This window comes from Phycodurus eques, chromosome 14 (assembly GCF_024500275.1).
Source record: "Phycodurus eques isolate BA_2022a chromosome 14, UOR_Pequ_1.1, whole genome shotgun sequence".
Taxonomy (NCBI): Eukaryota; Metazoa; Chordata; class Actinopteri; order Syngnathiformes; family Syngnathidae; genus Phycodurus; species Phycodurus eques.
The window spans coordinates 5,962,310-5,975,833 of record NC_084538.1 but is presented as its reverse complement, the minus strand read 5'-3'; the positions used below and the strand labels follow the sequence as shown (position 1 = coordinate 5,975,833).

Below are 13,524 nucleotides of genomic sequence, written 5' to 3'. Positions count from 1 at the left end.
CACATTTCCAGATGCAATGTTTCAACACCCATACTTTTCCCCACCAAACAAAACACAAAGTGTGGTTGGTGTCAGTTTTAGTCTTTTAATACCTACAGTGTCTAATAATGCATCGGTGACTGAAAGGCACACATTCACCTTAAATTAAGAAACATTTTAAAAATCAGCTGTGAAACTTGCATTTCCCGGCATTGTTTTTCTACAAAAGCAAATTGAGTTCTAGGAAATCACTGCTGCTATATATACAGACGATTTTTTTCCACTGCGCAGTACCCTGTCAGCTCAGTTTCCTCGTGAACGTAGTACCACGGGGGGGAACTGCGAATCCCACCCTGCATTGAACGCGTCGCTCGGCGCTCTAACAAACCATAGTCCGAACAACGGTCTACTGGAGACAAATTTGATCATTTAAGACTGAGGGCAGCACGAAATCGGGCCGCTGCAGCCGAGTGGAGACTGTGGAGTGTAATACTGCAACTAATGTTACAATGGTGAAATCTGTACCAGCGGTGGTTTATGTCAAGCTCTAGAAATAGTACCTCGTAGTACCCGCTTTTGACGACGACAATGCACTGATTAGGTACCGTGCAGTGGAAAAAGGGGTATTAGCGTTTGTTTACAGCCTCTGGGCTCATTACACAAAATTGCTCATCATTGGCTGAATGATAACAGAGGCATCTAATGTCTAATCATTCAATGAAAGTTTACATGAATTCATTGCTTCATAAATTAACAGCCGTTTTGTTAAATAAAGTCCCGGTGTAAGGAATCCTCTCATCCAAATCGGGAGTAAGGATTTGGTCCGCTTAGGCCTGGTGGGAAATTCACAAAGTTAGGATCTTCAAGGGAATTCCAAATAAACCTATTGACACGATGCAATACTATTGTGGGTAAATAATAATAATAATAATAATAATAATAATAATAATCAACTACGCGAGAGACCTCACCATATTTCCTCCTGATATCGTCATGTCTCTGTTTCATCTCAGCCCGCCTGTGAAGACGATTATTATTATTATTATTTTTTCTCTTACAAGCCAAGCAAAGACAAACCACTAAGTAGTTGCGGCTGCCAGTAAGTGTGGCGTGCACATACTAGAAGATGTCAAGCAAAACTAATGATGCCCGTTTCTAGTTTTGTCCTATTTCCTCTTCGCTCTCTAAATGTATGCGATGTAATTGTTAAGATTTTCCATTCATGATCGTTCAATATTATCACATGTATATTACAAAATGTATCGCATGTGTTCATACTGTTTTCTTATTTGAACTTTGTAAATGTCACTAATATGTACAACTGTAAAACAAAGATGTTATGTTACTGTTCAGATTTTTTTTAAATAAAAAAATGTGTTTCAAAGTAAAATGGTGATGGGGATTTTTACAAAATAGTTGGCATTACCTTTCCTCCTGTTTTGTTCTCGACTTGTTTGCCTGCCTCTCCATCTTGGCCACGAACCGTGACGATCTGGCACAGAAAAAGACACAATTAGCTTGCGATTGCACCGTCAAATACTTTACAAAGGTTTCCGAAGTAAATATGGCAATGTTGGTCAATGCTTTTTTTTTTTGAACAGTGGATTTAAATATTACGTGTGATTTGTAAAGCTAATTCACACCTCCGTTGTGGAAAAGCCAAAGTACGTCATTGGCAGCATGCGCAGACACCCTGTATAGATGTGAAACAAAAGCCCTAACTAAGGCTGCAATCATTTGGTCAACATAAAGTACAGAATGTGCTTTTAATCTCGTTACGTAACCGGAATGCTGATCTGCAACAAGATCACAACATAATGAATGTGATGCAAGTCACATGACCAACTAAAGTGGAGGTTGTTTTCTTGACGCTGGTAACTGCGCCCGAAATGACTGCGTGCTCATAATGCAGGGCAGGGTGCGCAGCGTTGTTCTCTGAGGTCGCGATGGGCGTCGAGTCCGTTCAGGCTGTTGTTGTGCCCATTGTTCGCTCGTCCCACCCCAGGTCACTCAATCCCTCAATCCTGTTTTCTTTCTCCTCTCTGTCCCTCGACTCTCTCCCTCTCCATCTCAACCCGAGCGGCCGAGACAGGGCCTGGGTTCTGTTTGAGGTTTCCCCCTTAGACTTGAGTCTTAGTCTTTGCTCACATTGGGCTATAGTTGCTTTTCTTGTAGACATACAATGGCGCCTTGAGTTACGGGTTTCATTTGTTCCGTGACCACGCTCGAAACGCAAAACACTCGTACCTCAAATCTTTTCCCATTGAAATGAATGGAAATGCCGTTAATACGTTCCACCGCCCCCAACAATTCGTAATGTGTTTTTTAATGAGGAAAAAAAGCATTCTATAGTATGCTTCATAAAAACATACAGTAGCCTAATGGCATAACTAAATAGAATAAAAAAAGAATTAAACACTTTTTGTAACACTTGTTCAATGCACTTTGTGCTTGCTGCTCATTCTGGTGTATGTGCCGTCGCCACCTGGTGGCAGTATAAGACATATGGAGACTCAACACCTCTCTCAGCGCAACAGTAATATTAGCCATGTTTCGCAGAGGATAAAGGATATATGCCTGTGAGTAGTGTTATATAGTCTGCCTACGTGTGTTGCTGCACCGTTTGTGTTCAGATCGCTTAAAAGCTAACACCACCTCCACATAGATGCTGATTGGCAGTCCATGTGCCTATGGGGTGTCTCATTGTATGCATGCAGCTGTTTTAAATACACAGCGTGTAATTCTCTTTGTTTTGACAGTAACCTTTAGCTGAGAGTGGCAATAAACAGCTTGAAGCCTTTGGGGTTTTTTTTTTGGAAGGCTATTTACTCATCATATCAAAATAAATGAAAGGGATTTGACTTGGCGGACAAATGGCAGTCACGAGCCAAGTGTCAGTTACCAGACTTACCCAATGTTTTCACACTTGCAGCAGCAGAACAGACAGACCAGCAGGGCTATGATGATAATGCCACCCAGCACCGCAAGAGTGATGATCAAGTTCTGGAAGTTTACTGTGCGGCAGAGAATGAATAACACACGTGAGTCAGATTTTTAACAGTAATAAAAGGACATGCAAAACATTGGTGTTGTTTTTTTTATTTTTTATATAAAATCAACTCATTCCTTTCAGGGAGTTTTCACACTTGATCCAAAGCTAATTTAATTATTTTTTTTTCTCTAGCAAGAAAAGCGAACTGAAAGGTGACCACATCTGGAGGAAGTGGTTTGCTCGGCTGCTGCAATGTGAACCAAAAAGCAGTAGTTTAGCTCAAGAAGTGGAGCACAGAACTGTTGGGAGGGAGGGTAAAGATTTCTTTGTTCGGCCAAGAGCGTTGCCTGCAATCGGCAGTGCACGTTCTGACAAGAATGAGGCAGCGGATGGCAATGAATAGCCTTTATTGTGACACCAAATAAGCAAACAAAAGACAGCTAACTCCATGAGACTGACAAGACATTAGGAATACTGTAGATGGACGGGACTACCATTCACAAATCGTGAAGCGTTACGTCCTCGTTCATGGAGAATAAAATAGGACGGAAAGAATAGATGGACAGGATCTACCATTCTTATTCGGTGGGGACAATGATTGGTTCCATTGTGACTCAAGTAGCTAATAGAGAAAATAAATTGCTCTATCTGAATATTTTATCAAAGGTTGCACTAAATCCATTGGTGGGTAGTAATGCGTTACATGTCCTCCTTTACATTGACTTATAGTAACATTCTGGATAAATTGCACTTGTCACGAGTAGTTTTAATGTAACATTTGACTTCAGTATTTTTGTTAAGAAGAAACGCTACTTTTCTCCGTTACGTTGAGCTACTTGGCGCTGAGTACTTTATTTTCCTCTATTACTGCTTGCTCGACTTCAGCCTCGGGCGCTGCCAGATGACTATTTCACCAATCCAACGTAAGCACGACAGCCAACCACTTCAGCCCCAAGCAGATGCGACATACTCAAAATGACACAAGAGCGTGCGAGTCGCAGTAAGAAGTGGCAGAACACCTCTGGCCTCACGTTCAAACTACGTTTACCTTACAGACAATGACGAAGAAAAGCATTGTCACGTGCTGTCATTTGTGTCTGCCTAAAAATGTCAACATTTCAGCTCTTCGACCTTGAGGAAACACATTGTGCTTTGCTGTGTAATCTCTGCCTAGAAAATGTTTTTCTTGTGGCTGAATTTGCCTTAACTTGAGTAATTATATCACGTTTGAATTGATTATTGTTTGAGGTAAAGTGTTGGGCAATACCTGAATTTGCAAGGTCCTAGTTTACATTTTTGTCTATTTGGCCTTCATGCTTCAATAAAAAAAATAATAAATCATAAGTTACTCACCAGTTACTCAGTACCGCCGATCAGCGAGTTTAAAAAAACGATAACCGATCACAAGTTGGAGGAATGTGTCTATGTAAATGACCTGTTCATTTACTGTATATACGTGTGTACTTAATTGCTCAAAAAAAATACACTTACAATAAATAATGTATCTTTGTTCCTCTATTTATGCCAGTGAGGCATACTGACAGACAGAACAAATGAATGGCCTTCTATAATATGGCAGGAAGTCAATACAGTAATTAATGTATCCACTTTTTGTGACATTTTTGTTTGTTGGTGTGCACCGTGAGATTTTTCAATTGTAAAATATGTTCCTTGGCGCCATGAAGGTTGGAAATCACTGCTCTTGTCAGCTCGTGTATTCTAATCAGTCAGGTCAAACCAACATTACAACATGACAAGAAATAATGGGTGCTAACTTCCTGGAATTAAATTACTTTATTTGTAATTAAATGACTGCACCCACCGAAACTTTAGAGCATGGTTCGACAGAACGGCGGGACGTTTACGTCCAACCGTTCGTGTTACCGCAAGCTTGCTAGGCTACATAACATTTCATTGCCTGCTTGTGAGCCGTATCGTATTAAAAGTACGGGAACATGCCTCATGCAAGCCTTAAACGAACGTCCTCCCCTGTCCTGCGCACCGGTGACCACCAACAGACGTTCTTCCCCACATTGTCCTTAGAATACCGTCGGCTCGCTCCACTCTTGTTGTCTTCGCCACGGTAACGAGTGCATCCGGTCGCACTTGAGTTGACAAGATAAAGCCCGATGATCGTAAAAAACGGGATGCGGTGGTGTCGGAATACCGATCGGCCCGATAAAATCGGTGTAAAGTCTACTGAGTAAAGCAAATCAATATCTCAAGCTTTTGCGTTTGGTGGCCAGGAAACTAATACTTACCGGATCGCATTAGATTGCGTAGATGTACGTAATGTCGTGTGTATATTGTTGCGAGTGTATCGTCTTACTCCAACACAGGCCCCAGCGTGCGTCGTAGAGCGGACAAAGTGAATGCGGTGGCAGGATGGTCCTCACTGGATACGTCACACACAACTTGGTTTTGATACACCACAAACACTGTGGGAAGGGGGGGGAAATGATTAATACAAAAGAATTCATGACTGCTGAGGAATTTAAAAGATTGACGGTAAAGGAGGAGTGCAGGAAAGAAGGAGATCAGTTAGTGCTCAAACCGGTCGGACAGGTGCGGAGCCGGTGGGGTTTTTCGTTGGCCTCTTTTGACTTCCGTGACACAACACAAACACACGAAATAAAACAAACGCTTCCTTCGGGCTTGCTTACCGTCACGTTGTTCAGACATTCCTCGCAGCTGGTGCCGTTCTTGGACTCGCAAACTGTGTCAGGAGAAGTTTAAAAATAAACAAATGTAGTGTTGACATTTTTCACTTCACCGGACAAAGTAGTCGTGACGTGTAAATACGGTGAGGGGCAAAAGTACACACACACACACACAGTACAAGTACAGATATGTTAAAAAAAAAAAAAAAAGAAAAAGTACTGACTCAACTCTTTTGCATCAGTAAAAGTACAATTTCTTTCCCCCCTAGAAGGGTACCAGTACAAGTATTCACTCTTGATTACTCACCAATACAGAGTACTGATTACCACTAGTACTTTTAATACATACAATTTCAATGAACACAATGATAGATCAATGTGAACAAAGATCTTTCTTTCTTTCTGACACAGATGATGATTCGCCAATGTGTCAAACGGCCGCAGTGTAGCACCAACTACTGATGAGGAGGACTTGCTGTCAGATTATTTAATTTTTTTGGCCTTAAGTATCATTGGCTGGAATTGGCAGCAGTGAGTACGCGATACATTGAAATAATGCCGGTATTAATTGTTATTATTATTTTTTTTAAACACCAAAAGCTCTTGGTTTTGACATTCGCCACGAATCATTCTTTCGGCTAACATCAAATAGTTCACTTCAATAAAACCATGGATTGGGAATATCTTGCTTCTCCGAATCTGTTGCCATCATGAAAAATGCTCCCTGGTTTACAAACCTCCAAATGTTTATGTTCCTTTTTTTCCCCCCTCCCTTACAAACCCCCCAAAATCTCAATTAATCAAGATCTGATCTGCGGTTGACTTCTCTATATTTATCTCATCCCGTCACCCGGGGAGGTGGAAAGTGAGTAGCGAGCCTATTTTGACAAAGTAAGGAGTAAAACGTACAAATATCGGTTGTCAGATAGAGGGAGTAAAAGGAAAACGTCGTCAGAAGAATAAACACTCATTCACACAGTAATGTACAGGGGGAAAAACGACTTATGTACAGTAACAAAGTATTTGCACTTTGTTACTTCGCACCACTGCTGTGAGGGCTAATGAGGCCGTTGGGGTGTTTGTTAAGTCCTGCTCATCCCATTGGGAACTTCTCCATGGAGACGAACTATTTTTGTTGTTTTAAAAGGAGACCTACTAAGCCAACAGCTTTTCTTCAAGACACATTTTCTGACATGGACATTCTCACGGCATTGAATTGAACGCAACTGGGACTGCGGTGGTTGTCTTAGAAGACGTTTCGCCTCTCATCTGAGCAGGCTTCATCAGGTCACGTAACAAGGCTTAGTTAGGACAGGCTAGTCCTACAACAGTCCGGTTGCGGTCGATTCAATGGCCTGAGAGTGGAATATTTACAAGCCTGACATGGACAAAATGCCTTAAAACGTGTAATTTCATACCGCGAGCCACTTTAGCGTATTATGTCCCCTTCAAGGCAAGCAACTTTAAAAAATGACTCACAATAGCGCCACATACAAAGTAACAACGTTTTCGTTTAAAAAAAAAAAAAAAAAAAAGGAATTGAAAAGGAGAAGTTAGTTATAACAGGCGAACAAAAACATACACTAATACTTTACGTTTTGGATTTCGACAACAACAAAAAAAAATAATAAAATAAAAATAAAAAAATAAAAACTATAAAAGTAACGCCACAACGAGCAAAGCAATCAACGTGTGCTCAATTTCTTCTTACCTACGCCAGGTGCGGCAGTTTGGGCCAAAACTGTCGTCGAAGACAACGAAAGAAGGAGCACAACTGGCACCAAAGTGCTTAAAACCATCTCGGTTCGATGAACTAATTCCGATATAGTCCTTCGTTACTGAATTGACGTGAAAGGTTCCAGAGGGGAAGAAGGACCGAGAGGAAAAAGTCACAATGCAAAATGTTGACACACACAGAGGAGGCGTGTGCCATTACTTTCCGGTGACGAAATACGACATTTTGAAGGCATCATCCAATCAAAAATATGAAGAACTATTTTTTTTTGTTTTTGTTTGCTTTAATAGGTATTTATAATATATTTTGGATCAAATCAAATATATACATAACACTTTTCACACAGTAAAAATACAACACATGTTTTTTTTTTTTTGTGGTTCTGATTTGTATCATTATTATACTGATTGTAATCAAAATTTTAAAAAGGCAACAAATATACTTTTAAAACGTAGAATATTCGGGCTATAAAAGTGAATCATAAAATGCAATGTCTTTAATGTACAAGCTCGATGCAATTGATACACCTGGTTCCTTGATTTACGAGTTTAATTCAATCCGTGACCACACTCCTACATACTGTATCTCAAATTATCTTTCTCCATTAAAATAAATGGAAATGCCATTACTCCGTACTTGCCACCCCCCACCCCCAATAAAACACCCCGAAAAAATAAAAATGTGTTTTCATAATCATAAAAACAACACTTTTCGCTGTACAAAAACATACTGTGATAACATTTAAATAAAATGTGAAGAATTAAACTGTGTATCATATGTTCGTGCTTTAATGCTGTGCATATGTGCGCGTCTTGGCCACCAGGAGGCACTATTCTCTATGCTGGAGAATGTCCCAGTTGACTCGGGGCAAGAGGTGGGGTAATATGAATCAAATTTGTGCCAAAGCATCGGAATTGATCGCCAGCCAATCGCAGGGCACACGTAGACAAAGAATTCACATAGAAAAATGGGAATTGGGTATCACCTTACATTAAACGGACAAGCTTTAACGACACACTCAGAAAATGATTTAAAAGCAATGTTCAACCATAAGCAAAATCCAAGTTCTGATGATTTGAGTGTTTGCATGGCTCGAATGTAATATATATCAATCACAAAATAAATAAATAAATAAAATCCACTTACGTCAGAGGATATTTCCCATAATTTATTAAAGCATGTTATTTAAATCAAGTTCAAAATAAAAAATAACAACACACTTCTCTCTCTCTCTCATTTTTTTTTGTCTCAACAAGCACAATGTTTAAAGATGATAGTAAGCATAACATGAAACTGTAATAATAATAATAATAGTAATCGTAATAATATTCATAAAAACAAGACCCACGCTGGCCGCCTGCGGCTGATGGCAGGACATTTATTATATATGTTTTTTCATCACCCCCCTCAGGGATCGCATACTACTCAACTCCCTGTTGGGTTAAGCATCAGTGACAGACAGAAGCATAGAGCTAGAACACGTAGAACAGGTGGCTCCAGAGTCCTTCTTAGTTCGAGCTGGATGGAACCACTCTTTTATCAGTGTGCAATGCATCATGGGCCGCAGCTGTCACTAAACACTGTGAGGTCATACCGTGGATAGGGAATTGCGAATACGCCTCAAACACACCTTTCCCGCTTCCAAAAGGACGTTGAAGGTAGCCTCTTGGGTTTTTAAGTGTTTGGAATGCCAGAGCGCAGGCCTAAATCAAAATGAATATCTGTGGGGTGGCCTTAACGGGGCCTGTGCCCGAGAAGAAATGCCTTGGGCTTGGGACGAGGTTGAGGGGTCTTGGGAGCGATCCCCCACAGGGTTCTCGCAGGCCCGACACCGACACCGCACCCTGGGTCCTGGGAGAAAACCTTACATATTTGAAAATATATATATATGTTAAATGAAAGTTTTTGAAATTATCCTTCGGCGTCTCATTGTTTTACATCAGGAAAAACTGTGATTTTAATCGGGAAGGGTGTGTTTATTTTCCGGATCCCTGTTTAGTTCTACCCCGTTTAAATAGGCAGAGTGAAATACAACAGAAAAGTCAAGATTCTCTGATCAATCCAAGGTTCTGACCTCAATATTTCCCAAGGTAAAGTTACAGCCGACCTGCAAATAGATGGCAGACATGGCCCCGACCTGTTGTACTAGTGCCACATGATGCAATGACATCACTCCCAGTCCAAACATACACAGATACCAGCACTTATATTTTGCATAATCCATATTTCTCTTCACAGTTTCATATACTGTATACCATATTTCCTCAAACAGTGGCCAGGGGGGCATTTATTTACCCAACTGGAATGGGTTAAAGACCGCCGTCTCCACATAATGCAAGATTGTAAGAGTACACTGATTACGTACTGTTGGGTGCTGCTGTTTTGGTTAGCAACAGAGTTGAAGTGGGCTCAACAGGTCGCTCTTTAATGTCAAAGAACTATGAGTGTGAACAATGCATCACTACTCCATTTGGGGGGCATTTGTTTGTCCCAAGCAGACGACAACGACAATTTATTTGCCGATGCCACAATTTGAGGAAATACGGTATGCACCTTTTGAAACTGTATTTTCCAAAATACACAATGCAGCCTTCCTCCGTTAACACACTCATCAATACAGTATGTTCGTAAATAAATAACCTTGTTCCCTCCCTCCCATTAAAAGTCCCCATGCTCTTTCTTCCCCGTTAACACACGATCACAACACCATCGTTTGCTTAGTCATATAAATACATCTCATTTCCGAGGAATACACGTGTTACTTTTCTTCGTTTCTTTTCCCTTATAATGCAGTTTGGAGTACAATGTCGCACACACACACGCACACACACACACACACACACACACGCAACAGACACACACAGCACTTTTAGCGGAGGGGTTGTTGTACAGTAATAATAGCAGTCCCAGTAAGTAAAGCCACATGGAAACACGGACGTACAGACAAACTGGTGCACTTATGTCATTTTTGCTATAAAGAAAAAAATCAGTCAGTCTAATCAGACAAGAGTATACAGTACTACAATAGCGTTAAAAAACAAAACAAAACAAAAAACAATGATAAATTCATCCAAACACCGTTTCTCTGTGAGTCACATGAATGGCACTGCCAGTGAAAGATACCCTTTAAATTGCTTGTATCTTACACTAGAGGTGTCACATTGCCTTACGCGTAGATTCTCTGTCTAGGTTCCACAGTGCTGTAACCACAGAAAATTCAATAATAACTCTATTATGTGTGATATACAGTACAAAAACAATAAAACTCGGTTCAGTTTGTGTATGAATATAGTCATAACAGACACCAAGTGTGTGGAATTGCGTTACATCACATTGGATGTCTTTCTTGATATCATTCCAAAGAATTCCAAGTGGTTTTCTTTTGGCTGTAGTTTCTTCTTATGGCCACACGGTGGCACTAGTGAGTTAATGTCTTCATTTCTTCTCCCTTGTCCAAAAAGAAGAGACCCCACGCCCTCAACGACAGATGCGATAGAAGTGATATCACAGAAAAGAACCGGAGGGACAAAAGCAAGCAAAAATTCAACACGGAAACTTAATAATATGCAACGGGGTGAGGATGAATGCATGAAAATAGAGAGTGAGAGAGAGAGAGAGAGAGAGAGAGAGAGAGAGAGAGACACAAGCGCGCTTGAAGCAGATTGTCTGGCAGTGCACCAGAGGGTGGGGTACCAACCCCTCCCCTGTGTCAGGAGGTAGCCCCCTTTGGTCCTGGGCGTTCCTAGGGGAGGGATCCTACTCCTTGGATCATTGGGAGTGGGGGTGGGACGATCCTGTGTTGTACGATGAAGCCATCAGCAGGTCTAGGAGTTAGGGCCAATTTGGTCCTGGAGTGTTAGAGTCTTAAAAGGGAGCCATGCCTTGGGGCCTCAAAGGCAGACCTCCTAAGACCTGTGTGGGAGACCGTCCACAAATATTTAAATGTAGCCCCCCTCCCCACCCCGGGGTTCTTGGAGAGAGCCCCACTAGGTCCTTGGATGGAGCCCCGGTGAGTCCTCGGTAAAAGTAGGACAGACCAGCTGATGAGTGCTTTGTGCTTGAGACTCAAAAAGAAGGAAATCTGAAAATGTGTAATGTGCTTTAACTACTTCATGCAAGGGCTAGAACTGGGGTAATGTACTGTATGCGAAAAGACTGTCCTCAAAAATCCAGGTTCCTGTGTCATGCTTGAATGAAAAATCCACAAATGCATCCAACCCAATCCCATTGATCCCTTTGCTTCAGCGGCCACTTGGCAGGGACTGGTGCATCTGCCCCAGGACGGGTATCGTTAGCCACTGGGGAAAACCAATGACTCTGATTGGCCAACGGCAATCACCTCACCCACGAGCTGGCGACGCTGGTGACGGACATGATGCTGCAGCGTTTTTTCACCATCATATTAATGTAAGCCCTCATGATCTTGGTGATTTCGGCAACCTAAATACACATTTCAATATTAGCTGACTAACCACTGAAAAGATGAAGTGAAAATGAATTAAATTCACCAGTGGGGTCTCAAAGAACATCTCCCTCTCGTCCACGATGATCTTGTAGGTGCAGAGCTGCGAGGCGCCAAAGAACGTGATGTGTTCGTACTGAAACGTCTCCAGCGGTTTTGGTTCGCCTCGCTTGTACACGGACAAATTATCGGCACTCACGCCCAGCCACAGGTCATGAGGGAAACCACCTTCCTTACACTGCAGAAGAGGTGGTTGCATAACCAGATCTCTGAAACTATAAGAAAAATGTGTGTGGTGTATTTGGTTAGCTGTCATTACCTCCACATCGAAGAGAGTGGATCCGTATCCAGGCCACTCCTTGATAATGCTCATGTATTTGAGCATGGCCTGGTGTTGTGCCATGCCCTGCAGCCGCGTCCACTTCTCCAGCACGCTGGTGCGTGTGGCCGACGTCTCCTCCTTCACCCACATCTCCAGCATCTGCTCCTCCTCCACCTGCACAGATGTCACGATAGATCTAGACCTCCTTTTGGCTATTAAGATCCTAAATTGCAAACATCCATCATCCAGCCATTGATCCATCAATCCCACTTCTGCTTATTCAGGGTTAGGTGCCAGACTTCCCTCTCCCCAGCCACTCTTTCAGACAATCGCGCCACAGTGTCTTGGTTCTTCCCTGGGGCCTCTTCCCGTGGGACAGGGCCAGAACACATCACCAGGGAGGTGTCCGGGAGGCACCCTAACCAAATGCCAGAGCCACTTCATCTGGCTCCTCTAGATGCGGAGGAACAGCAGCTCTAGTCTGAGTCCCTCCCGGATGATGGAGAGCCCGGACACTTTGTTGAGGAAACTCATTTTCGGCCAATTGTATCCGTGATCTGGTCGAGACCTGTAGCTCATGACCATAGATAAAGGTGGGGAAGTTGATCGATCAGTAAATCGAGAGCTTGACCTTTCGGCTCAGCTCCTTCTTCGCCACGACAGACGGACACAGAGTCTGAGTCTGGATCACTGCACACAGACGACCAATCCAGCTGTCGAGCTCCCGCTCCATTCTTTCCTCACTTGTGAACAAAACCTCAAGATACTTGAACTCCTCCACTTGGGCCAGGGTCTCATCGCTGACCCGGAGAGAGCAATCAGAAGAGCACTCCAGCCTTTTCAGTCTGACTGAACAAATTTAAGACATTCACTTATTTAAACCTTGCTGGTGGTCTGGGTACTCTAGTTTCTTCTCCTCACTAACCTTCTGTTTCTTCAGTGAGCCCGTCTTGAAGCTCCTCCTCAGTGTGCCATCCAGGAAGCTCGGCGTTTTGCGTTTCTCGACTGGAACGCCTGGCCCTCCCGCTGCTGCCTTACCGTCCGCTGTCCCTGCTCCTGCCGTCGCACTCGCTGAGCCCACGCCCGACTTAGTGGAGTGTATGATACGGCTGCGGAGACGTCCGATGGGATAGACAGTCCCCAGACTCCAGCCGGCCCGGCCTGCCCCGTCACCATGGAGATACTGGAGACGTAAAGAGGCCAGGTGCTGCAAAGTCTCCTCAGATGCCGGGAAGTGTCTGCTGATGAGAGACTCATGGGCCTGGGATGCAAAGAGAGGAAGAGTGAGGTGACACACACAAACCACAAAATCTTATGCCACATACACTACTTGGACAAAAGTCTTCTTCATCGGAGAAAAGTTAGGTAGATGGG

General features: G+C 42.7%; 2 protein-coding genes across 2 annotated transcripts in view; both read right to left on the bottom strand.

The window, feature by feature from the left end:
* Positions 1–65: 65 nt before the first annotated feature.
* Positions 66–7,539, bottom strand: pttg1ipa (PTTG1 interacting protein a). Its single transcript, XM_061695982.1, has 7 exons — positions 7,343–7,539; positions 5,635–5,687; positions 5,301–5,409; positions 2,891–2,993; positions 1,406–1,471; positions 951–997; positions 66–812 (listed from the first exon to the last, which is right to left on the bottom strand). The coding sequence occupies exons 1-7, from the start codon at positions 7,428–7,430 to the stop codon at positions 775–777; spliced, it is 504 nt and encodes a 167-aa protein (XP_061551966.1). The 5' UTR covers positions 7,431–7,539; the 3' UTR covers positions 66–774.
* Positions 7,540–8,531: 992 nt separating this feature from the next.
* Positions 8,532–13,524, bottom strand: part of myo10l1 (myosin X, like 1) — a 42,811-nt gene continuing 37,818 nt past the window's right edge. The window contains exons 41-44 of the mRNA XM_061696522.1: positions 13,076–13,411; positions 12,148–12,324; positions 11,875–12,066; positions 8,532–11,806 (exon numbers count right to left, since the gene is read on the bottom strand). Of these exons, the coding sequence (XP_061552506.1) occupies positions 11,702–11,806; positions 11,875–12,066; positions 12,148–12,324; positions 13,076–13,411 (810 nt within the window). The 3' untranslated portion in view covers positions 8,532–11,701. The remainder of the gene's footprint in view (positions 11,807–11,874; positions 12,067–12,147; positions 12,325–13,075; positions 13,412–13,524) is intronic.